Source organism: Phyllobates terribilis, unplaced genomic scaffold (genome assembly GCF_046119375.1).
Source record: "Phyllobates terribilis strain yellow unplaced genomic scaffold, ASM4611937v1 Scaffold_12__6_contigs__length_324123572, whole genome shotgun sequence".
Lineage (NCBI taxonomy): Eukaryota > Metazoa > Chordata > Amphibia > Anura > Dendrobatidae > Phyllobates > Phyllobates terribilis.
In genome coordinates this window covers 247,039,414-247,066,533 of record NW_027362772.1, presented here as the reverse complement: position 1 = coordinate 247,066,533, position 27,120 = coordinate 247,039,414, and the positions used below count along the sequence as shown (strand labels likewise).

General features: G+C 43.2%; 1 protein-coding gene across 11 annotated transcripts in view; it reads right to left on the bottom strand.

Moving 5' to 3' along the window:
* KAZN (kazrin, periplakin interacting protein) overlaps window positions 1-27,120 on the bottom strand; it is a 755,495-nt gene that overhangs the window by 15,402 nt on the left and 712,973 nt on the right. For 7 of the 11 annotated variants that reach the window (XM_073656771.1, XM_073656776.1, XM_073656777.1 and 4 more), the window contains 3 exons: window positions 13,400-13,570; window positions 8,889-8,972; window positions 991-1,137 (listed from right to left, as the gene is read on the bottom strand). In XM_073656771.1, coding sequence (XP_073512872.1) covers window positions 991-1,137; window positions 8,889-8,972; window positions 13,400-13,570 — 402 coding nt within the window. The remainder of the gene's footprint in view (window positions 1-990; window positions 1,138-8,888; window positions 8,973-13,399; window positions 13,571-27,120) is intronic. The other 4 variants (XM_073656774.1, XM_073656775.1, XM_073656779.1 and 1 more) reach the window with 2 other exon arrangements.

The window sequence follows — 27,120 nt, the reverse complement described above, 5'->3', positions numbered from 1 at the left end:
AAGCAGAAAATTTCTGCAGCGTTTCTGCATGTTCTTGGCAGTCAAAATCGCTTGCGGATTTTACAAGCATTTGACGCGTTTTTGCAGCGTTTTGCCATGCGTTTTTCTACTGCATTAGGACCTCAAATCCGCATGCAGAAACGCACAAATAATGGACATGCTGAGGATTTTTGAGCGCATCAAAAACGCTGCGAAAAAATCCGCAGCATGGGCATTGAAATTGCGGATTCTCATTGGGGACCATGGGGGGCGGATTACCAAGCATTTCACAAGCGTTTACGCTGCGGAAATTCCGCAGCATATATGCTTGTAAAACGCTACGTGGGCACATACCCTAACTTACAGAAATTCACCATATCCTTCTCAATCGCAAAACTAGGTTTTGAGGATTTTTTCAATGTTAACAGCCATGAAGCATGCTATAGATTGCTACGTGTACAAGATCAAAACCACCGTCTGTACATGAACGCAGCACCAGAACCACCGTCTGTACATGAACGCAGCACCAGAACCACCGTCTGTACATGAACGCAGCACCAGAACCACCGTCGGTACATGAACGCAGCACCAGAACCACCGTCGGTACATGAACGCAGCACCAGAACCACCGTCGGTACATGAATGCAGCACCAGAACCACCGCCCCGTACATGAACGCAGCACCAGAACCACCGCCCCGTACATGAACGCAGCACCAGAACCACCGCCCCATACATGAACGCAGCACCAGAACCACCGCCTCGTACATCATGAACGCAGCACCACAACCACCGTCGGTACAAGAACGCAGGACCAAGTTTAGTACAGTGATCAATTGCAGTGTCAGGTCAGCCCATATACACTTAAATCACATGAACTTGCAACTCCCAGCTATGGTAAGGAGATTTTGGGCGTTGTTGTTACCAGCAGTCATCAAACTGTGGACCATACAGGAACCACAGTACTAATGAGACGCAGGCAGAATCACAAATAAACATTTATATCCAGGTACCTTATAGGTGACATCTTCTCTAATTGAAATAGTCATCCCTTTAGTATCCGTGTAGTACAGACGCCATGGTGAGATTTCACGCCCTGAGCTCGTCTCTGCAGACTTCCCTCTCCTTCGGTCTTCTGCAGCACTTCCCGACAAGGTGCCCTTAAAAATAGAAGTATTATTATAATGCCCCATAAATAAAAAATATCTCCAATGCTGTGCCCCTGAATAAATAATTGCCCCTCACTGTGCTTCCTGCACAAAATATCCCTCCAACACTGCTCCTCTCTATAATATCCCCCCAATACTGCCATTCAATATATTATCCCACCACACTGCCCCACTCCAAAATATTAACCCACACTGCCCCTCTCTGTAATAAACACAAACTGCCTCTTGCTATACTGTTCTCCTTTTCACAATTTTCTCTTAATTGCCCCATAACGTGCCCTCACAGTAACAACCTTCCCCATACCCTATGCGGCACTGCAGTGACAGCAGCAGCATGATGACCTCATCACACTGCTGTACATCGGGGACGGGGCTGATTAGCGCTCCTTTGCTCCAGACCCGCCGCTCACGTATTCCCATATATTTGTGTCCCAAAGACGCAAATACATGTAAATACAGGAAGAGGAGAATCGGAGTCTCTCGATTCTCTGCGGGTCGCCAGGAAACCTCTGGCGGGCCACTTGTGGCCCACATGTTCTGCAGGTGTGGCCTAGAGCATGCAGAAAGACTTTGCATCCATTAGGGGATATATTAGAAGTACTCGCATCCACTAACTGCCCCATATTTGAAAGATTGAGCTGACTATTTGTAAGGTGGGGAATAGTGATGAGAGAGCATGCTTGAGTGCTTACTGAGTATATTCGGCGTGCTCGTATATTATGCTAGAGTCCCTTCGTCTGCATGATTTACAGCTGTAAGACAGCCTAAACACATGTGAGGATTCCCTAACAAACAAGCAATCCCTGCATGTGTTGAGGCTGTCTAACAGCCGGAAATCATGCAGATTCAGGGACTCTAACACAACATACGAGCACACCGAAGATACTCGGTAAGCACCTGAGAATGCTCAGTTAAAGGGTTAAACCAGTAATAGAAGGTCATTTAACCCCTTCACCCCTAAGCGATTTTTTGTTTTCGTGCTTTCCTACGCTTCCTTCAAGAGTCATAACTTATTTTTCACATAGCCGTATGAGGGCTTGTTTTTTTTTCGCCAGACGAGTTGTACTTTCAAATTACACTATTCATTTTTATCATGTGATGCACTGGAAAGAGGGGAAAAAATTCCAAGTACGTTGAAATTGCAAAAAATTGCAAATTTTATTATTTTTTTTTAATTATAATTTACCATGGTCACTATATGGTAAAACTGAGCTGGCAATATGATTTTCCAGGCCAGTACTATTAGGCAGATAGCAAAGATTTTTTTTATTTTTTTTATTTAAGTGGTGAAAAAAATAAACAAAAATTGGAAATTTGTAAAAAAAACAAACAAAAAAACAAAGACAAAAAAAAAACAACTTCATTCTGTCACTTTAATTTTTTTTTCTTGTTACGCTGCTTATCGATCAATTATTTTATATTTTGATAGATCGCACTTTTACAAATGTAGTGATACCAAATGTCTTTTTTTATATAGCTTTATTTTTAAGGAGGCAAAATATGGGTGATCTGAACTTGTGTTTTTATGTTTTTTTTATAAAGCTGTCATGGCAACTCATCAGCGCCCCGTGATCAATGCGCCAAGGGGTGCGTGGAATGACGTGCCCCCCTACCGGCGCGTGTTAAATGCAGCTGTCAAAGATTGATACATGTATGTGAAAAGGGTTAAGAGGACCTTTCACCAAATTTTTCATGTGTAACTGGACACAGGATATAGTGGCTGCAGGGCAAAATACATTTTTTACTTTTTTTTCCCACCTTTCCATTGCTTAGATATTAGCGATCAAAGTATTTGCCACCTAAACAGTTAATTATTTTTACATCAAAGTGGGCATTACCAGATCGATTTCACTGGGGGCGTTTACGTGTTCCTCTTTCTTACATTGACCAATCATAAACAAGTGGCAACAGACTGGTAAAAGAAAAAAAACACACCCTCACAAAAGCTTAGAACAGGTTCAATGTGAGGCATGTATTGACAAACAGTCTGCTCTCCTCATGTAAAGTGATGATGTGCTGGAGCACAGCAGACCTGAGTGTGAATAAAAAGAATCTGTCAGCAAATTCTTGCTAAGCAATCCGAGAGTTGCATGACATAGAGGCAGAGTCCACGATTCCAGCGATGTGTCACTTTCTAGCCTTCATGCCATCATTTTGATACAATCACTGTTTTCTCTGCTGCAGATCTAGCAGTGCTCAGAATAATGCCCCCTGTATAACCCCGCCCACACCACTGATTGGCAGCTTTCTATGTACATTGTATATTGACAGAAAGCAGCTAATCAGTGGACAGGGCGGGTTACACAGATCATTTTACTAGGAGGCACGAGACACCTAGTCCAGTAGTGTAATCCCCTGATTATACTGAAACACCACAAAGCCTATTAAGTGATAAATTGCTGTAATCAGCGTCTATTCCCCTATACTATGCTGCTCTCTGATTACAAAACCAGCACTTCAACTGACAGCTTTCACATCTCATCTCCAGCAGTAAGTGTGTGGGGGGGGGTCAGTACTGCTGCAGAAGAGGAGTTTCATTACCAACACTTCTAGTAACTCTCCTCCCAAATTCAAATTAACTTTATTGGAAGGACTAAATACACATCAGCATTGCCTTAGCAAGTGTAGTACTGCCAGCTCTGCTGTACTGCCCACCTCCCTCCACGCTGACTGCCGGAGAAGAAAGCTTGCAAACAAACTGGTTGGCAGTGCAGTGAGCAGACTGTCATTATGTCTCACACAGAGTATTCTATGATATAGTGGAGGGGTGTTTTTTTCCCCCTAGCATGTGGATGCCTGGTTATGATTGGCAGAGCTGGCAGCACTATGAGAGACACTGGAAGTGGTTATAATGAGACTCAACTCTGCTGCAGTCAGAGAAGAGCAGAAAGCAGTTAATCACACTCAGGTCTGCTGTGCTCCAGCACCTCATCACTCTGCAGTGAAGAGAGCAGACTGTCAATGCATGTCTCACACTGAGCCTGTTCGAAGTTATTGTGGGGGTGTGTTCTTCTTTCCCCAGTGTGTTACTGTCTGCTTATGATTGGTCAGCGTCATAAAAAGAAAGATGTATACACCCACAATGAAATATCTCTGGCAATGTCCACTTGGACTTATTTTTTTTTAAGTGTCAAATATTTTGATTTGTCACATTCCCGCAACGGAGAGGCTAAAAAAACCCAACATTTCATTCTGCTCTGCAGCACCGATTACAATGTGTGTCCAGTTCAAATATGAAAATTTGGTGAAAGGTCCCCTTTAAGTCTAGCTATATGCACTTTTTAATAGTTTATTCTTATCAATTTAAAAAAAAAAAATGCAAAAATGATCAAATGAGTAATCTAAATAAAAATTTGGTGTGGCCGTCCTTTAAACTTCAAAACAGCATCAGCTCTTCTAGGTACACTTGTCCCTTGCACACAGTTTTAGTATTGTGGAACTGAGAGCTACTGGCTCCCTACAACGCTATACCTACACAAGCGCAGGGAAGAGCCGGCCTGAGATCACAGTCGGAGACAAGACTAGTCTGAATCTTCAAAGTATATTTTCTCTGAAATGCTGGAGCGGTTTCTCAGAATATTATATCTTCCTGCAATAGTGCAGCCAGGTTATGATTAATACTGCCTGTGGTTTGGGAATTTCAGCGCGAGCAGAGAATCAGAAGATGCGGCAAGGACTGGACAGGTTGTGGGGCCAGAGAAGTGAGCAATAAGGCGAGTATAGGGATCTTTTTTTTTATATAATTTGGATGGCCTTTTATGGCTCATTTTGCAGAATGCATGCGAAAGTGAACTACAAAAAAAAAAAAAAAAAAAATCTGCATTTTGGTAAATGTGGATTTTTGAAAAATTTTGAGTAGAATCCAGTTCCACTCACATTTATTTGCTCATCTCTATTGGATATGTACCTGATTATCACTGTACATTTACACTAAATACTACCTACAGAGCACCTGTGTATAATGTCACTCGTGGTAATATTAGTACTGCAGTTTTTGAGAGTTATCAGTATGGTAGTCTTATACAATTTCTATGTGGTGGTAATGTGGTCTGGTCATGGTATGGAGGTATTTTTCCCTTCTATGTGATATTATTGGTATATTGGTCTTGGGATAGTGGGTTTTGTTCAGTAACAGGACGGCAGACACGATGGTGGCAATAAATTGCCATGGTGTGGCGGTGTCCATCTCTTACGTGGTTTATTATTGGTGCGTTAGTTTTCGTATAGTGGACTTGTTCAGTAACAATATGGTGATAGTATTTATTTGGCAGATGCATGTCTGCTATTCAGGAGTATTACTTAGTAATTATCTTATTACCGTACTTTCTATTTATATTTTTTTTTTAGGAACCCATGCATCTAAACATGTCCAAATTTTGCCCCAGGGCTCATAGGAACCCAGTTATGTCTCTGGTAGCAGGAAAATGACCTCAAACATACAGCTAACAGCATTAAGAACTATCAGAGTATAGAAGAACACAGAGTCCTGGCAGTGATGATGCAACCCCTACAGAGCACTGATCTCATCATCATCCAGTCCGTGTTGGATTACATGGAGACAGAAGGATTTGTACAAGCGACGTCCACAGAAGATCTGTGATTAGTTCTCCAAGATGTTTGGAACAACTTCCCTGCTGAGTTCCTTCAAAAACTGTATCTAGAAGAATTGATGCTGTTTTGAAGGTAAAAGACCCTCACCAAATACTGATTTGCTGTAGATTTCTCTTTTGTTCACTCCCTTTGCATTTTGTTAATTGACGGTTTACTTTTATTATTAATCCATTCTTACTATGCAACATTTTGTTTCTCCACACCTGCCTACAACTTTTGCACAGTACTAAAAACGGAAGGAAAAAAGGGTTGCATCATGCAGGTCATTTTATATTGGAAAAAATATGCCTTTAACTCTTGTCTAATCCAAAATAGAATAAACTAAAGAGTGCAGTGAGGGTTTGCACAGGATTATAAAAAAAAAATAATAAAAACAGCGCCACTCTTACAGATGGGTTGAGTCTGGTACTGCAGTTTATCCCCATTGAGCTGCAATACCAAGCTGTGTCAGAGTAGAAACCTTTTTCGTTTCCCTTTTCTCAATAAACTTTACAATTCTCCATACAGGATGTTTTACATGGGGCCAATATGATGAAGCACTAAATTTTAACATACACTAGGGATCAAGTGAATGGGAAAAACTGCAGGAGCAGGCATAACCATTGTACGGATGAGTGGCTGTTCATATGTAAAAAAAAAAAAAAAAAAAAAAAAAAAAAAAGCATGGGGCATCTGCCTGACTGTCAAGTCTCATCTGCGGATTGGCAGAGGTTCCAAAGTTTGGACCTTAGAGGAATATTCCACTATAGTGATATTGATGACCCATCGTTGCGATAGGTCCGAAGCTTGGCACTCCCAATAATCAGCAGTTATCAGCACCAGTAGGTGAATCTGCAGTATCCGCGAGCGGCCACAAAACACTGTAAGAGTCATGATGTTCTGCATCATACACTTTTTACATCCAGTCACTGCTGGGGATGTGAAGAACGAATTGATCGGGATGCTAGGGGTCAGATCACCATAGTGTCATTGATAACCTATCCTACAATAGGTTATCAATATTCGCTGAAGTGGAAAACCCCTCTAACCACAATTTTTTTTTTTAATCTCCTGTAAATCTCTTCAAAGGACATCAGTTTTTGGAATAAAGCAGCCATATTTTTCTAACTCTGGATAACCCCTTTATGTACAACTTTTGCTGGACTTGGACATTTTATAGCATCCGCATTAACAGAAGCAATGTCCGATGAAGAATAGTTTTTTTTTTTTTTTTTTTTATAAATGCACCCTATTTTGTTCAAATTTTGTCCTCAAAAAGCTGATCAGATTTATTGCAGCAGGTGGTGCCGTATATCTCCCGCTGCAGCAGGTGGTGCCATATATCTCCCGCTGCAGCAGGTGGTGCCGTATATCTCCCGCTGCAGCAGGTGGTGCCGTATATCTCCCGCTGCAGCAGGTGGTGCCGTATATCTCCCGCTGCAGCAGGTGGTGCCGTATATCTCCCGCTGCAGCAGGTGGTGCCGTATATCTCCCGCTGCAGCAGGTGGTGCCGTATATCTCCCGCTGCAGCAGGTGGTGCCGTATATCTCCCGCTGCAGCAGGTGGTGCCGTATATCTCCCGCTGCAGCAGGTGGTGCCGTATATCTCCCGCTGCAGCTGCGGACTCTCCGAGACGGAACTTCAGAACACATTTAGCGTTTGTATCAGTCCATTAACCAAAAACTAATACAACCCCTTTCAAATTTTTATCCCAAATCTAAAAAATTTTTTCTAAGTGCATTTTGATTTATTTTATAGAGAAGTAATATTTTTCAGTATAGAACGATTATCAGACCGGAGGACAATCAGTTAGAGGTTTACACATAGATGCCAGATATATTTTCTAGTAATTTTACTTATATGTGCTTTGAAATAAGTATTCCTATTTTGTGGGAATGAGTGCATAAGATCTATATTTGCTGTCTGATCTACCCACTTGGCAAGATACTTGTAATATGCCGCTTTCTTTTAGGTAGGACTGATGGATTTCCAATGTAGGAATAATGGTGGAAAAAAAAACAGCACCACTGATCCCCTCTAAAAATAATTTAAAAAAAGGAAAAGGGACAAGTTGCACAAAATTTCCTTCCAACTTGAATGTAAATTGCTCAGGGAATAAAGTCTGAGCACTGTAGATTTCCGAACGAGCTCTTCAACATTTTCAAATTTAAGAAGCCCAGCATTCGTTTTTCCCGAATTTGTTAGCATTTCAGACAGATATCACCTTAAAGAGGGCTGTTCAGTCTTGTGATATTTATGACCCATTCTTAGGGCTCGTGCACATGTCATTTCGGTCTGACAAAACATAAGATCGCACTAGGACCAATGTTAGTCTATGGGGTGGTGCACGTCAGATTTTTTCCTCGGACAGAGTCTGTCTGAGGAAAACGATCAGTACATGCCCGACTTTGATCGGATATTCATATCACACTCGACCATGCAAGTCAATAAGTCCATGGAAATCATTAGACTACACTCGGATGACATCTGAGTGCAGTCCGATTTCCATGAACTGACAGAATGGAGAAGATGAGTTTCATCAGAGTGTCATTTGCATAACCGACCAGATTCTCTCCGATAAGAGAAAACAGTAATTTGCACTTAGTCTTACGATAGGTCATCAATATCAGATCGGTAGGGGTCCGACACATGGTACCCCTACTGATCAACTGAATAGGAGCAAAGCTGCATTTTTTGGCAACGGTCTCTACACAGTGAATGGAGCTGTGCTGTTCCGGATTCATTTTACAGTTACATCCAACCCCGATAAAGCTGGAAACTGTGGATTGTGGGAATGCAATGTGTGGGACCCTACTGATCTGATCTTGGTGACCTACCCTTTAAATGCTAAAATCTAAATGTATTCTTACATAGAGTTTTCTTTACTGGCAGCTATGCATATACCCCCCTCCTCTGCTCCATTGTTACCAACTCTTCGATTCATTCCCATCAGTGTTATAACAATTGTGTGAATATTTCAGGAGGATAGAGGTGCATGTATTAGCCATAACAATTGTGCAGATTTATCCAATGATAAAAGGTGACAAACAAATAAAAAAAAAATAAAAGAAAAAAGTGCACAAAAATTGGATTAAAAAAAAAAGGAGGAAAAAAAAAAGAAGAGATGTTTTCCCTAAGAACTTTAATCTTACCGCTATCCCTCTTGTGGAGGGCTCCTTCTCAATGTAGTGATCAAAAACACGGTATTCCTTTCTCTGGGCAACACACTTTGTTATCTGGAGAAACAGGTCACAAGCATGATAATCTAACTAGGATATACTTTAAACTAAGCCACAAGAGGAGGGAATGGGAGAGGAGAGTAAAGAGACACGTTGAATGCATTGTAAGGGACATATGTGAGTCAGGAACATTAAAAAACATTAAATTATAGAAATATATTAATGTTACTCTGAGGTGAACATTTTATATATAAAAGACTGAGGACCAAAAGAACTTCACGGTGAATGGAGATTTTGATGGACGTCGTTGACTTCTTCGAAAACCAAGCAAACACTTTTCCCACTTTATTAAAGCAGACTATAACCAAGTTTCTACAATTGTTATCTGGACCCATATGGTCTTAAAGTAAAATTCCACCATTGGAATCAATTCTCAAATAAGATTTACCTTCTTAAAAAACACTTTTTTGCCACTTGGAGGGGAAATTTGATGACTTAAGAGACAGAAGGAAGTGCCTTCAATCATTATCAGAATGGGTTCCTTTGACCCACCAGAGGACTTGATCCTTTGGATCCATCCTCCAGCTATACGGAACATTTCAATGTCAACTTTGATTACACAGAAACAGGACATGCAACCGATAAGCATATTTATAAAGTCAAGCCTTAACGCCCCTAGACTAATGTTGGCCAAACCCACCAATATCAACAGTCTAATGTGTATGGGGGCACTGGCTGACTGATGGTCGGGGAACATGTTAATCATGCATGTCCGATTTGAGACTGCCCATCACATTGTTCTCCTAGAGATAAGCAGCCTATCCATGTGTAAATTGAGGCAGGTTTCTCGTAGAGGAGACGTGCTCAGCTGAACGAGCGTGCCTGTTTATGGGAGATTCGGCTGAGATAGCTGTCGACCGAAGCATCGTTTGGCCGACAGCCATCTAATGAGTATGGTGGGCTTTAATGAACAGACCTTAGAGTCAGTTGGTTCGTTCCAAACTCAGTTCCAAGTTGGGCGGTCTTCCAATTGATCTGTTGTATCGGGGACCTATTATGTCAGAGCCTTGGCTCAATAAGTTGTTACATATTTGGCAATTCTAAAATTGACCCAATTGTGGAGCACCACTTGAGTCAAATTCTTACTATGCACTAGGTGGCACTTTTTTTGGCACATTATGTTGGAGACCTATACTTAAGAAATTTCTCATTGGTACAAAAGGGGATCTGGAGTGAAGTTGTTCCTTCGTTTGTCCCAATGTCACCCATTGTACATGTCTATAGGACACATTAGGAGGACATAGTTGACAGGATTGATTCTCTAAGTTTTAGTGATACAAGACATACTTAGGCTATAAAGAACCTTTTTGGCAGTGATTAGGAAATCAGTTTACCTGGTAGATAAATGTATAATTAGCAAAAACACACAAATCAATGTATAATGGGACTTATGCATTATGTCAAAATGTGCTCAAACTCCATCTAATAACCCCAGGGTCATTCCAGTTCTATTTAAGACTTTGCAGTGATGACCGCGAAAAGGCTATACAAAATACACAGACTTTTAACCATGTAGAAAATAAGAGGCTAAGTAATTACATGGATAATTGCATGAAATGTCGCCTTATTATGAACCAACTGAGCTCCAATTATCTTGGAGTTAATGTGGATCACTATAAAACATTCTGATTAAGATCTCAGCAAAATGGCTCCTTTGGGAGAACTAAACTTCCAAGCTAATCTCAACTATGTTATTAGGAAGGTCTGTGCTGGAAACGAATACCAGACCATTGGACCTGTCCTATAAACTCCGTTCCACTGAGAAAGGTCTGATTATCATGGGATAAAATGGTAAGTGACGGAGTGCGAGATAGGGGTTAGGGAGGTGGGCCGTAGAGGAGGGTACTTTGCATTGTTCAATGCAAGCCACCACTAAAAGGGGTTGGATCTGAAGGAGTCTGCTGTGGAGATTTGGTCAGTTTGGAGAAAACCATGGCATGTTATTGAGCGAGAACTTGGGTATAATCAGGGCTGTCATAGTTCTGTAAGGACTAGAAGAGAGGAGCTGTAAAGAAGATCTGGTTTGGTAGAGGTCTGAGGCATGGCCTCTCTCAGGTGTGGTACATTGAACTGAATCTGGTTGTCCCTAAAATGATGTAGATACCATGGCTGTAGTTTGGAAGACCAAGCCATGGAAAAAATAAGGATTTTGAGAACACCGTATGGGAAAATAAAAGAAAAACAAGCTCCTGAGAGAGGGGCCTGGTTGGCAAAGACAGTGCCTCTGGACAATAAATTTTGGACCTTAGATAAAGTCCTATTGTCCAGAGGGCTATCAAAAGCCCAGATTTTACTAGGACAATCCCATGAATGCTATTTAAAAAAAAAAAAAAAAAAAAAAAGCTTTGATGGCATTTCCCTGTGGTGGCATAAAATGTCCCAATCTTGGTCGCTAAAATTGTGCAAAGTGTTTTGGTGCGAAGTGTGGTAGTGATCAGTAAAGTTTAACAGTTTGATTTGGTCTGTGACGGTCTTATTAAGGCAAGCACTCAAGAGAACCCTCGCCATTCAAGTGCAATTTTATACTCAGAAGTGGGGTCTATAAACTAAAATTTCAAGCTAGTTTTTAAAAAATTGTTGATTGTGGAACAGTCTCCAGTCTATGAAATTTTATGTATCCATCATTATATATGCATGATCCGGACTCCATTAAATTAGTTTCCGAGCCTGGACAAGCAGAGCTACATAAGTACCCTAATGAGAAGGGAAAGGAAATCAAATGATGCCAATATACACAGAGAAACACGATTTCGTTAAAGAGGTTTTTCACTTACAAATATGTAATGCCCAAACAATTGTAGACCTGTAAAAACAACAACTACAGATCATTCTCCCCCTCCCTGTGTTCAGCGTTGGCTTTGTGACAACGCTCTGGTTTCTGTGTTTTGGCTGTAGCGGTGACATTGTAACTATGGCCCACATCACTTCTGCAGCCAATCACTGAGCTCAGTAGTTCTGATGAAGTAGGCAACACAAGCCTTTGAGCAACTGCAGCGGTGATGTGCTTTACAGTTGTGACGTCACCGCTGCAGCCAATACTCAGAGACCGGAGCAGTGGTGGAGAGCCGACGCTAAAATTGTGAAGGGAGAGTACCATCTGTGTTTATTTTACATGTCTACAATCATTTGAGCGCCACATTTTTGAAAGTGGAAAACTCCTTTAAGGGAACTGATTGGGGTCTGCTGCCTACATGCAAAGCACTTCTATACAGCCAAATCATGGTCTGCTTTAAACCAGAAGAAATTATTGTATATTCTAAACAAAATCGGGAACAGAAAATTAACACAGTTTAAGGCCTCATTCAGACGCCCATTTTTTCCTGTACGAGAAAAACGGACCGAGTTTCATCAGTGTTTTCGATACGAGCTTTAGAAGAATGTCGCCTTATTTTAGTCCAAGTTTCATCAGTTTTTCTTGGAAAAAAAATGCCCCCCAAAAACAGTTTCTCCGGGTTCTACTATCTACATGAAAAACAGTCGGCTCTCGGATGGCTTACATTGCCGATTTTGACTCAACACATGTATCAATACTGAACATATCTCCACAACTTTGCATGGACCACTGTCTGTCCAATAACAAAAAAAAAAAAAATGGATATTTGAGCAACCCTATAGGTACAAGTTCTATCATTGAAAATCACAGATCCAACCCATACGTAAAAAAAAAAAGAAGTTTGAATGAGCCCTTAGAGGAACTGGATTTAAGGGGAATTATAGACTTGGGCCATTTAGGTCCTGAAAAAAGCCCAAGCACCGATTCTCGTGGAGAGAAGACCACATGTGGGTGATCAGGTGTCAATGGGATTTTTGGAAACCAACAGGATCAACAATCCGCCCTTTGTGTCATTCTGACCGACATGTAAACAGTTTTTCTATAGAGAAACTCTCTTTAATAAGATCATAGAATGTATTTCAAGTAGTAGAAACCTATTAATCCCAGAATTGGCGATGGTATGGTTGACTTTGAGTGTGCCACATCTACGGTCATTTGACAATCTATTAATAATGAGTTTTGACAGTGTATACCTCTTTTATGGAGTTAATGATTAATTATTTTTTCTGCTCTTGAGTACAGAGATAAGTCTGTGCAGTGTTGTGTGTTACAGACTGAAGAAGGTTCACTGGACTCACTAACATTCCATTTTGGAGCACAGTTTCTAACAAGCCGTGTCCACCAATCGTCTGCTTGCTTTCATTGCACTAAACAGATGGAAGAAAACTTCTGATCGTCTGTCGTCGCACAGTATAAATGTTGTACCTAAGAAATTAAGCTCAACTCTAAGCAAGGCGACTCTCCCTTCGTTTCAGTGTTGAAGGTTATTGGTGACTGGGTGTCGGCAATAAAATACACTGTATATCTCTCTGTAAAAGGCTGACAGGAGAACACCAGGGCTGAAAGAGAAAAATGGATTTTAATTTCTCACCATTGCAAGTTCAGCTTCAAGCTCTTTGATCCGATTGTCCTTCAAGTCCAACTGTGACCGAAGAGAACTGGCATGGTCTGTTGCTTCCTTGGACTGGCGCCGCAGCTCCCACTTTTCCCGTTCTAAAAGATCTTTTTCTTTTGCTAAAACCTTGACTGCATCTTCGCTTTCCTGAAAATGAGAAGAATAAAAAAAAAAAAAAAAAAAAAAAAGGATGACCTGTAAATATTTAATTATGACGGTTCTTAATGCCCCTTCTCAACACCCGAACCACTCATTGAGAGTTTTCACGATGACTTGAGCATATGCTCCGTCTTTTTTCAGACCGCTTCGAAAGCCGTGAAGCAACCAAAAGAAGAGAATGAACCATTCCTCGGATGGCTTGGAAGCCGTTTCTATCTTATATATGAAATATAATAAAAAAAAACAGCTGACGCAAAAGACATCAAAGACGCTTCAGGAAAAACATTGCCGGCTTCTTCCTCAAGCAGTGTCTTCAAAATCTATGTGGGTATCTCAGCGTGTAAAAGATGCAGTGTGCCCAAACCCTTGGGGCATGTGCACACTAAGGTTTTTTGTGTGTTTTTTTTTTTTTTTTTTTTAGCAGAAACAGAACATAGTCTCTGAATCCTCTACAAAAGCTTTGAGTTTCCACTCCAAAAACTAGTCAAAAAGACTGTACACATACCCTAAAAAGTTCAACTTTGTAGATGAATTCTCATGGAATATCTATTGAATGTTAATTGGAGAAGGCCGATGAAATTCATAAATGGAAGTAGTGTAAAATCCCTCACTGGACTCCTCACATATGTTCGATATACAATGATGGTGTGTTATTTTGCAGAAGCTCCTTTAGGCTTTGAATTCCCTATTATGCCCTTGGGATGGACTCCCAGGAACCTCTGATAAACAGAATGAAGGGGATCTAATAACATAGCCTCATATAAAAGACCACCAATCCCCCCGTGCCAGTACACACATCAGACAATTGCTTTAATCACTAAGGGAACTAGTCCATATGCGCTTGTACAAGATCCTACTGACCTGAATAGGAGCAGGGCTGCAAGTGGGTATGAGGCAATCAGGACAATAGTTGAGAACTCTGGTGAAGCACTAAACCCAAAGTCAGAATCTTAGGCTACATGCACACAGTATTTTTTACATAGTGGGTTGGCTTCAAAAACACTTGAAAAATCACTTCAAAAATTTTTGAAAGACTCTTGCTACTCATTTCCATTGTAAAACCACTTTGTTATTCAATCTCTTGAGCATTTTTTTCTGCATTTGATTTTGAAAAACCATCTGCTCCAAATTAGGCAGTGTCCAATCAGAAGGCTGCAAGTGAAGAAAAAAAAAAAAGGAGGAGAAAACTTTAATACATTTTCAAAATAGTTCAAAGTAACAAAAAAACTTGTCCAAAAACTCCCAAATGGAGTAGTTTCCTGACGCAGTTTCCACTAGAAAAAATTTTTTTTGTTTGTTTGTTTTTTTTAAAGACAGTCAAAAATGACCTCAGTGTGCACAAGCCCTCAGTCACTACTCTTCCTAAAAAATGCTCGACAGCAGTGAACATGGAAGCTATTGCAAAGATATGAAAAAAAGTTTCATTTACCCTTTAAAATGTACAATAATGTGGATAAATATAGGAAATGTAAATGGAGGCAGTCAGTAAGAAAATGTGCAGATTTTAGATGTCATGCAAACAGTTTCAGGTCCAATGGGCCTCCCTCTATCCGCGCGCTCAACTTTAGAGAGGAGATGCGCTTCTGGGTTTGCAGCGTTACAACATTACTTGTCTCTTTCATTAAGTGGTGCAGAAAAAAACAATGAGTTTGTGCCTTCAATTACACCGCCAGGCTTTAGCAAGTTGGCTCAGTTACTTCATAGACAATGACCGGCTCTAAATTGACCATGTTAGAACCATCAATAATAGAAAAAAATAAACTACGCACAGCTCGTTTTATATTAATTTATTCTGCTTGTCAACGATCTACCAGTTTAGGCTCAATATGCTGCATGAAGAGAGCGAATTCTCCTAAACTGGTCAATAAACAGAGTGCATGGCCTCTGAATAAAAAAACTATTGTGTATAAAGGTAAGTGTCACTAAGGAGGCAGCAGTGCTGTGTGCAACACTGATACCCAAGAGACTACAGACCGTCAATTCCATCAGTTTGACTGTCGTCACTAGAGATGAGGGAACCAGAGATTAAAAGTCCGACGTTCAACCGGATAGTTATTGTCCAATGCTCAACGCCAAACACGAATTTCGGTGCAATATTCGGAGTTCCAGGAGGAGAGCGAGGCAGGGGCGCAGAGAGAAAGAGCGAGGCAGGGGCGCAGAGAGAAAGAGCGAGGCAGGGGCGCAGAGAGAAAGAGCGAGGCAGGGGCGCAGAGAGAAAGAGCGAGGCAGGGGCGCAGAGAGAAAGAGCGAGGCAGGGGCGCAGAGAGAAAGAGCGAGGCAGGGGCGCAGAGAGAAAGAGCGAGGCAGGGGCGCAGAGAGAAAGAGCGAGGCAGGGGCGCAGAGAGAAAGAGCGAGGCAGGGGCGCAGAGAGAAAGAGCGAGGCAGGGGCGCAGAGAGAAAGAGCGAGGCAGGGGCGCAGAGAGAAAGAGCGAGGCAGGGGCGCAGAGAGAAAGAGCGAGGCAGAGGCGCAGAGAGAAAGAGCGAGGCAGAGGCGCAGAGAGAAAGAGCGAGGCAGAGGCGCAGAGAGAAAGAGCGAGGCAGAGGCGCAGAGAGAAAGAGCGAGGCAGAGGCGCAGAGAGAAAGAGCGAGGCAGAGGCGCAGAGAGAAAGAGCGAGGCAGAGGCGCAGAGAGAAAGAGCGAGGTAGAGGCGCAGAGAGAAAGAGCGAGGCAGAGGTGCAGAGAGAAAGAGCGAGGCAGAGGCGCAGAGAGAAAGAGCGAGGCAGAGGCGCAGAGAGAAAGAGCGAGGCAGAGGCGCAGAGAGAAAAAGCGAGGCAGAGGCGCAGAGAAAGAGCGAGGCAGAGGCGCAGAGGCAAAGAGCGAGGCAGAGGCGCAGAGGCAAAGGGCGAGGCAGAGGCGCAGAGGCAAAGGGCGAGGCAGAGGCGCAGAGGCGCAGAGGCAAAGGGCGAGGCAAAGGGCGAGGCAGAGGCGCAGAGGCAAAGAGCGAGGCAGAGGCGCAGAGGCAAAGAGCGTGAGAGAGAGGCGCAGAGAGAAAGAGCGAGGCAGAGGCACAGAGGCAAAGAGCGTGAGAGAGAGGCAGAGGCACACAGAGGTTCTGGTTCAAGTTTGGGTACAGTTATGGTACCCAAACCGAACTTTGGTTTTTATACCTTGAGAAAGGAGCCGGTCCGGAGCACAAACGCTTTGGTATTAATAAAAACCGTTTTGAAATCCCAAGGCTCTTCATTCCCGCTTCCATTTTTTGGCTTTAAAAGGGAGTTTGTCAGTATAAAATAGGAGTTCAAACCAAACACAGACGCTCGGACGCAGTGCACCCATGGCATGGCCAAACAGCTCTCTGCACCTTCCCACCTACTTGCTTGGCATCCATCCTTACCTATACCATTAGACAACCTGCACGGTGGGGCCACCACCATCTCCTCTGTGCTGTAAACAATCAATGATCAATCTGTGCAGTAGCCTGGATTAAGTTCTGCAGTGGTAAAATGCCAAGCATGGAAAATATGGAATGAAAGGATGTTAGAAAAAGGATTAGAGAGCACCAAGGAAATTTCATGTTGCTAAGGAGTCTTTTAATATCAACCAGTGAAACATTAGTCCCCGGATGAAGGGAACGGCTTCCAGATGTTCCAGGTTTATGTCATGTAAATAAAAATGACGAACAGCTGCTATACATGACCTTGAAAGAAAATTAGACAGATTGTTTTTGTGGGGGTGGGGAGGCGAAATATATATGTATCCAGCTTACAAATGAAAGAAAATTTTTTGCATGCGATCCATACTTCATATTAGATCCTTAACATACACTGCAATATTAGTCAGATGGCAAATCTACATAGTCAACCTCCATCCCCAGTTCTCATGTCATGGGATATTTTGGCAGAATTGCCATTCAGAACAACAGATAAAGTCGGTGACTACCAATGTTTCTGCCAGGACAGATTCTCTACCGCCAATGCTGCTGCAGAGCCAAACACATACTTGTCGAGAGCAAGAAGTCATGGTTGCCACGTGAGATGCTTTGGCCAAAACGGTCATGTCCGGTCCCTTATATACAATATATATATACCGCCATTGAATAGTGAGTAGTACACAACTACAGTACCACATCATGGATTGATAAAAACCTAAGATACCACCACCCTACAGACCCTGTTATACTTGGCCATTCTCCAACATACACGGCTCAAAAATATAAAGGGAACACTCAAATAACACATCCTAGATCTGAATAAATGAAATATTCTCATTGAATACTTTGTTCTGTACAAAGTATAATGTGCTGACAACAAAATCACACAAAAATAATCAATGGAAATAAAATGTATTAACCAATGGAGGCCTGGATTTGGAGTCACCCCCAAAATTAAAGTGGAAAAACACACTACAGGCTGATCCAACTTTAATGTAATGTCCTTAAAACAAGTCAAAATGAGTCTCAGTATTGTGTGTGGCCTTCACGTGCCTATATGACCTCCCTACAACGCCTGGGCATGCTCCTGATGAGGTTGCGGATGGTCTCCTGTGGGATCTCCTCCCAGACCTGGACTAAAGCATCCGCCAACTCCTGGACAGTCTGTGGTGCAACGTGACGTTGGTGGATGGAGCGAGACATGATGTCCCAGATGTGCTCAATCGGATTCAGGTCTGGGGAACGGGCGGGCCAGTCCATAGCTTCAATGCCTTCATCTTGCAGGAACTGCTGACACACTCCAGCCACATGAGGTCTGGCATTATCCTGCATTAGGAGGAACCCAGGGTCAACCGCATCAGCATATGGTCTCACAAGGGGTCTGAGGATCTCCTCTCGGTACCTAATGGCAGTCAGGCTACCTCTGACGAGCACATTGAGGGCTGTGCGGCCCTCCAAAGAAATGCCACCCCACACCATTACTGACCCACTGCCAAACTGGTCATGGTGAGGGATGTTGCAGGCAGCAGATCGCTCTCCACGGCATTTCCATACTCCGTCACATGTGCTCAGTGTGAACCAGCTTTCATCTGTGAAGAGCACAGGGCGCCAATGGCGACTTGTCCAATCCTGGTGTTCTGTGGAAAATGCCAAGCGTCCTGCACGGTGTTGGGCTGTGAGCACAACCCCCATCTGTGGACGTCGGGCCCTCATACCACCCTCATGGAGTTGGTTTCTAACCGTTTGTGCAGACACATGCACATTTGTGGCCTGCTGGAGGTCATTTTGCAGGGCTCTGGCAGTGCTCCTCCTGTTCCTCCTTGCACAAAGGCAGAGGTAGCGGTCCTGCGGCTGGGTTGTTGCCCTCCTACGGCCCCCTCCACATCTCCTGGTGTACTGGCCTGTCTCCTGGTAGCGCCTCCAGCCTCTGGACACTACGCTGACAGACACAGCAAACCTTCTTGCCACAGCTCGCATTGATGTGCCATCCTGGATGAGCTGCACTACCTGAGCAACTTCTGTGGGTTGTAGAGTCCGTCTCATGCTACCATGAGTGTGAAAGCACAACCAACATTCAAAAGTGACCAAAACATCAGCCAGAAAGCATTGGTACTGAGATGTGGTCTGTGGTCCCCACCTGCAGAACCACTCCTTTATTGAGGGTGTCTTGATAATTGCCAATAATTTCCATCTATTGTCTATTCCATTTGCACAACAGCATGTAAAATTGATTGTCAATCAGTGTTGCTTCCTAAGTGGACAGTTTGATTTCACAGAAGTTTGATTTACTTGGGAGTTAGATTCTATTGTTTAAGTGTTCCCTTTATTTTTTTGAGCAGTGTATATCAGTTTAGCTTCCAAAGGCTGTAGAGTGCCTCTCCTTGATTGTCTATGCTACATATTTCTAGACTAGTCATCTGGTTTGGGTTTCCCTAATCCTTTTCATTCAGCTTTAAATCACCAGGAGAAATCACGTCTGTTCACTCATTTTTCCCACCAGCCTTACATACTTTCCTTCCAAACAAATGGCCATCCATTCATGGAGGCATCAGGACCACTAGAACAAGTGACAGAGGCTCTCTACTGTAGGTGATCAGGAGATGAATTCTGAAATCCATATGCTTATGGACAGAGGCTTATCAGACAACGCCTTTACAGAAAAGTGTTCTACTATGAATTGATAAAGTTAAAGGGAACCTGTCAAGTTGTACATGCAGTTTGATCTGTGGACACCATGATATAGAGAAGGAGACGCTGAGCAGAAGCATATACAAGTTTTTTGGAAAAGATTCAGTAGAACTTATTTTATTCAATGAAGTCCCTGGAGTTTGTGTTCAGAGTCCTGTGGGTGGTCCTACTCAATACGAGTCCAGTGGGCAGTCCTACTCATTGATTGGCAGCTATCTCTACATGAAAAGTCAAAGGGTAGGCTGTCAATCACTGAATAGGACCACCCACTGGACTCGAAGGCATACAAACACCAAGGTTTTCAATGAATAAAATGAAAGTTTTCCAACAAAAATGTATATCAATCTGATCATCTTCTTTCAACTTCTTGTTTTCAACTGGACAGGTTCCCTTTAAGTTTTCTGTTCACCTAAATAAAATGTAATCATTGTTTACCAAGAAGGAACATTCCTGTGGGAATAAAGATTTGGCATCTAAACACCAACAGGAATGGCTTAAAGGTAAGAAATTAGTGCTGGGAATTTTATACACAGAGACGTACACTTAACCTGCTGCCACCTGTACATGGCACAACAGGAAGATGGCAGAAGAGGGGCAGACTCTGCTGAAAGGTTTTCTCTGTGTCCATTTTAGGAGAATCGCTCCATTGTGTACTGATGTACTTCATGTCTCCATTCACAATGGCCTACAGCGAAGCAGCTGTACAGACACATTTCCTTCTAAATCCATTTTACTAAGACTTTTCTGACATATTAACAATAAAATATTTTACTATTGTGTGTTTCATGTAAATGTAGGCTGATTATTAAAACAGCCCTAACATCACACCAGAAAAAGTTGTATATTTTTGAATGGTCAAGGAATTTAAAAAATATATATGATAATTATTTAAGTTTCATCCCAAACCATATATAATTTCCCCTTTACTGCAGATTCGTTACATAATATCTGTCTAGACTACATATTGGTAACAAATTGGAGAAAGAATAAAACGAGCAGGGTAGTCTTCACTTCTGGGTGTCTGGCACCTTGGGTGCCTCTTGCACTTCCTAGGCCCCTCGACGTCATGGCATTGCAGAACGTCAAGTTAATAGTCATTTAAATGTTATGATCTACGTTGCGGGGCCTGGTAAGCACAAGTGACAGCCAGGATGCCAGGTGCAGAAGTGAAGACTGCCGTAGTCCAGCTGTCACGGAGGAATGGACGATGGACCAAGTCAGCACAAATCTTTTTGCTCAACTTTGTCAGAACTTTTTTTTTTTGTGGACTTCTCTCCTGCAAAAAAAAACTCCAAAACATGTTTTTACATTATTTTCATTATGCTCAATGGAGAATGGATTGCTAAAACGTGCTGTTTATGAAATTCCTTTCCTCTAAGGCACAACTGTCAAACGTGGCCTGCGACACATCGCACTTTTAACCATATTGGCCTTCTAGACACCGTTGAAAGCAATGATGGAGCACTCCCTCCACTATCATACCCCCTCTGTGTCTAACATCTTAGAACAGTGGTTGCGATGATGTCTTTACAACGAGCCCACTATCGCGTTGTGCAGAGGATCTGAAGATACTGTGTGACGCTCGCAGCCCTACCCTGGGAAGATGAAGGGATTACTCGGAGCCAGGTCAGATGTTTTGTGGGGTTGCAGCCGTGGCCTGGACCCGGTCCGTGCCCAGGGCCGTCACATTAAAAAAAGATGTAATGGGCTTTCAGGGTTGAGTGGTTGCTAACGACTACGCCACCTGTGGTACCTGATGAAGGCCACCAGCGCTGCTGCAGTCCTTTGAGGCATGATGTTGTGGCAGCCGTAGTTGACACTACTCCCCACAGGCGGAGCAGGGCCTCAGGGCAGAGACGAGGATGGAGGGAGTTGTAGTGTAGGAGGTCTGGTGCTATGTGGTGCGGTGCAGAAATAAAGAGTCCGGAGGCCATAGGGGTCGACTTCCAGGGTTTTTACTCACGGTGGAGAGTACAGCTGCAAGGCTTCTCCCTGCTCCTCACGGAGTTCAGTGGGCACCAGGGACGGGGGTCCGACAACCTCCGAGTAATTCAAGTGCTTAATCAGGACCCCGCACCAGAGTGTTCCTAGACTTCAGACAGAGTCCTTTCCTGTCTGTGTAGATAGGCCGGGTCTCCCTCTGGACTACGCTCAGAAAAACGGTACGGGTGGCAGCTCCGCTCCTTCCGTTACCCGGTGGGATCCTCTGGGCCTGCCGGGCTTCCCTGACTAGGAAGTGGAGTAGCAAAGTCAGGTATCGGGGGCCGGTACCCCTCTTGCAGCCGGAATCCCTCTGACTAGGCCAGAATAGCGAGGACAGGTGGTGTATACCGCTCTGTCTGTATCCCCCTGGGATTCTTTTGCGGTGGAGCTACACTCCTAAGCTCCAGGCTTTCTTGGGTATGGTCCTTGACCGGGTTGAGACATTCGTTAACTCCAACCTGCCCCTCGACTCAAGGCCGGAGTACGAGGGCCGTGTCTCTATCCGCTGCAGGTTCTCCCAGAAGCCACGTTCAGGGAGGGAGATCACAATCAAAGAACCATGAGCTCAAGATGGCTGTTTATTAAATATGAAATATTAAGTGTAACTAAATGAGCGTCCTCCACCCTCACCCACTAAATGGTTCCCCCTATCTCTTGGTTCCCCAGTCTCCCATTTTCCAGTAGGGGCAGCGCACTAGTGCCTACTAGCCCCCTCTGGTGGGAGAAGTGTGGTGTTGGATGTGGAGGTGGGGTCCTGACCATTGCACCGTTCTTACCTCGAAGGAGGAACACCACACCCCATTGAAGAGGTGCAGCATCCCTGTGGCGGTCGAACCCTCAGGGGCGCCACAATACCATGAAGAAACCAGAGAAGTGGGGGGGAACAGGCAAAGGTGAGGATTTATTTATTTAGTTTTTTATGTGGGGCTTATAATACTGCATGAAGCACTGTGTGGGGGCCATTATACCGCATGGAGCACTGTGTGGGGGCCATTATACCGCATCGAGCACTGCGTGGGGGCCATTATAAAGCATGGAGCACTGCGTGGGGGCCATTATACCGCTTGGAGCACTGCGTGGGGGCCATTATACCGCATGGAGCACTGCGTGGGGGCCATTATACCGCATGGAGCACTGCGTGGGGGCCATTATACCGCATGGAGCACGGCGTGGGGGCCATTATACCGCATGGAGCACTGCGTGGGGTCCATTTTACCGTATGAGCACTATGTGGCGGAAATTATACCGTATGGAGCACTATGTGGTGGCCATTATACTGTATGGAGCACTATGTGGGGCCCATTATACTGCATGGAGCACTATGTGGGGCCCATTATACTGCATGGAGCACTATGTGGTGGCCATTATACTGTATGGAGCACTATGTGGTGGCCATTATACTGTATGGAGCACTATGTGGGGCCCATTATACTGTATGGAGCACTATGTGGGGCCCATTATACTGCATGGAGCACTATGTTGTGGCCATTATACTGTATGAGATCTAAGTGGGGGCCATTATACTCTATGGAAGGCAATGCAGGGCCCGTTATACTTTATGGAGGACTACGTTGGGCCCATTATACTCTATGAAGCACTTTTCATGGCCACTATACTGTATGGAGGGCTGTGTGGGTATTACAGTTGGAGAATCATACTATGATGGGGTCACCATTCTTTGTCGGGGGGATTGAGGGAGGAAGGGTACAGTAGGGTCATGATATCGTGTGTGTCGATGGTACTGTGGAGGAATTCACTGTGGGGGTGTCATACTGTGTTTGGGAGTACTTCTGCTGGCATCATATTTTATTATTTGTATTATTCAAAGTTTTTTTATCCGTTATTACATATTTACATTAGGCCATTGGGCCATATACTTTTTACAGCTCTTACATAACATTATTCCAATATCTTATTTCAAGATCTATTAATTAAAATGTACTTTACTCGTGGCACAACCCCTTTAAGTTTGTTTCCATGTGAAAAGGTTCATCGTTAGAATTGATAAAGGAAAAAAGTCCTGAATTGTCTACTTTTTTTTTTTAAATAAATATCAAGGTTGGCCAGTGACTTTGTCCAAGCTTTTAATTTTGGCCCTCTGTGTACTGGCGTTTGATCTCCCTGTCTAAGTTAATATTTTCAGATCCTATGGAATGACATATCAGACAGTTGCTGCCGATTTGACTTGCAATTGACCTACGAGGCTTTATAGCGGCCAGCATGGCAATTATAAAGTGACCAACTACAGAGTCAGCAGCCGAGGCCGATAATACGGTGACAGTCTCCGTGTACATTGTGATATCATTAGTGTTTCGAGGGGCTTCGTGAATTTAAAACAACTTTAATTAGTTTGTGGATTCGCTCCAGCAACTTTTATTAAAAACCTTGATTTTATATTCATTCCAGATTCTCCAGCTCCGCTGTGTATTCATGGGTGCAGACAGAATTGCTCTTTTTTCCTCTCTCCTTTTGCCCGGGGAGATGACACCAAGCTGCTCTTTGGATATTCTGCTATCTATTACACGGAATGCGGAGAAACTCATTCCTATCCCAGGGCAACAACATTAACATGGCTGCCTGATAAATGGAATACGTTAGTAGAAAAGCAGAAGCCAGCCTAAGCCCAATACATTAAAGGTGACAATTCTCCTATAAACACCACAGCAACAACGTGGAAAGGTGCTACAAAAATAGCATAAAAATCACATTGGTGTACTTTTTTTTATGTATGCAGCCTTTGTTAGGAGTTGGTCCTTATTCCTATAAAAAAATATTTCTTTCTTGTAAGTGGATTCAAACCCCCCGACTTTTCTCCAGTCTGTCTGCCTTCAGCTGTATTGATATCAGAATATAATCATTTGGAGTACAGATGATGGCAGTGAAAGGATCAGCCCGTCTCCTTCTCTCTCCAGAGATTGGAAAGCAACCTCGATCTGGCCGTCGGCTCTCCTGAACAGAGTGTGACAGCTGCATAGAAATACAGTACAGAACCAAAAGTTTGGACACACCTTCTCATTTTTCTGTATTTTCATGACTATGAAAACTGTACATTCACACTGAAGGCATCAAAACTATGAATTAACACATGTGGAATTATATACTTAACAAAAAAGTGTGAAACAACTGAAAATATGTCTTATATTCTAGGTTCTTCAAAGTAGCCACTTTTTGCTTTGATGACTGCTTTGCACACTCTTGGCATTCTCTTGATGAGCTTCAAGAGGTAGTCACCGGAAATGGTTTCCACTTCACAGGTGTGCCCTGTCAGGTTTAATAAGTAGGATTTCTTACCTTATAAATGGGGTTGGGACCATCAGTTGTGTTGTGCAGAAGTCAGGTGGATACACAGCTGATAGTCCTACTGAATAGACTGTTAGAATTTGTATTATGGTAAGAAAAAAGCAGCTAAGTAAAAAAAAACGAGTGGCCATCATTACTTTAAGAAATGAAGGTCAGTCAGTCCGAAAAATTGGGAAAACTTTGAAAGTGTCCCCAAGTGCAGTTGCAAAAACCATCAAGCGCTACAAAGAAACTGGCTCACATGAGGACCGCCCCAGGAAAGGAAGACCAAGAGTCACCTCTGCTTCTGAGGATACGTTTATCCGAGTCAGCAGCCTCAGAAATCGCAGATTAACAGCAGCTCAGATTAGAGACCAGGTCAATGCCACACAGAGTTCTAGCAGCAGACACATCTCTACAACAACTGTTAAGAGGAGACTTTGTGCAGCAGGCCTTCATGGTAAAATAGCTGCTAGGAAACCACTACTAAGGACAGGCAACAAGCAGAAGAGACTTGTTTGGGCTAAAGAACACAAGGAATGGACATTAGACCAGTGGAAATCTGTGCTTTGGTCTGATGAGTCCAAATTTGAGATCTTTGGTTCCAACCACCGTGTCTTTGTGCAACGCAGAAAGGTGAACGGATGGACTCTACATGTCTGGTTCCCACCGTGAAGCATGGAGGAGGAGGTGTGATGGTGTGGGGGTGCTTTGCTGGTGACACTGTTGGGGATTTATTCAAAATTGAAGGCATACTGAACCAGCATGGCTACCACAGCAACATGCAGCGGCAAGCTATTCCATCCGGTTTGCATTTAGTTGGACCATCATTTATTTTTCAACAGGACAATGATCCCAAACACACCTTCAGGCTGTGTAAGGGCTATTTGACCAAGAAGGAGAGTGATGGGGTGCTACGCCAGATGACCTGGCCTCCACTGTCACCAGACCTGAACCCAATCGAGATGGTTTGGGGTGAGCTGGACCGCAGAGTGAAGGCAAAAGGGCCAACAAGTGCTAAGCATCTCTGGGAACTCCTACAAGATTGTTGGAAGACCATTTCCGGTGACTACCTCTTGAAGCTCATCAAGAGAATGCCAAGAGTGTGCAAAGCAGTCATCAAAGCAAAAGGTGGCTACTTTGAAGAACCTAGAATATAAGACATATTTTCAGTTGTTTCACACTTTTTTGTTAAGTATATAATTCCACATGTGTTAATTCATAGTTTTGATGCCTTCAGTGTGAATGTACAATTTTCATAGTCCTGAAAATACAGAGAAATCTTTAAATGAGAAGGGGTGTCCAAACTTTTGGTCTGTACTGTATATGAAGCGGTCAAGCTCGGGTCGGGAGAGACGCCGGCCACTCTGTAGTCCGATTTATATGGCTGTCTGACTGCGCCCTAATCAGAACAATCTTCCGCAGCAGCTTATTCCCGCAGTAGGGGCTCATTCGGACATTAGCTTTTCTCGTACGACTACTATCTGTGTTTTTCACAGATACCACGTGTCTTTGAGAATCTATGGGGAAGATCACATGTCCGATTTTTGCCTTGGACTGAGTGGTCAGTACAAAAGCGGAGACTGATTTTGATCTGAGTGTCGGATCAACAATGCAAGTCTACAGATCCATGAAAAAAACACCCCTCAAAAAAACGGACAGCACTCAGACGCCATCAGTGTGCAGTCCATTTAACTCACATTGATTGATAGAGACGTTTGACCAAAAACAGATGACACTGATAAACATTGATCACTTTTGGACCTTTTTTCTTTTGCATATGAAAAAAAATCACCGACGTGTGAATGAGGCCTTAGTGAAACAAGTGCTGAGCTGACCCTTTCACTGCAATCATCTGTACTACGAATTAGTATTTTCTGATAACAGCGCAGCAGAAAGCAGGCAAATAGACTGGGGAAGGGCAGGCGTTTGGAAGCCACTTACCATTTTTATTTTTCTAAAAGAATAAAGACAAATCCCCTAAAAAAGTGATTGCAGTGTTTCCTAAAAAAAATTATAAAAAAATAAATCAGTGAAAAAAACTATGGTTTTTAATAAAACTCCTAATAGACCACACATGTCAAAATCTGGCCCACAGGATGATTATATTTGGCCCACGACACTAGAACCACCACTCCTATGTGGGGCCCATTATTCTGCACGGAGGACTAGGTGGGGCCCATTATTCTGCACGGAGGACTAGGTGGGGCCCATTATT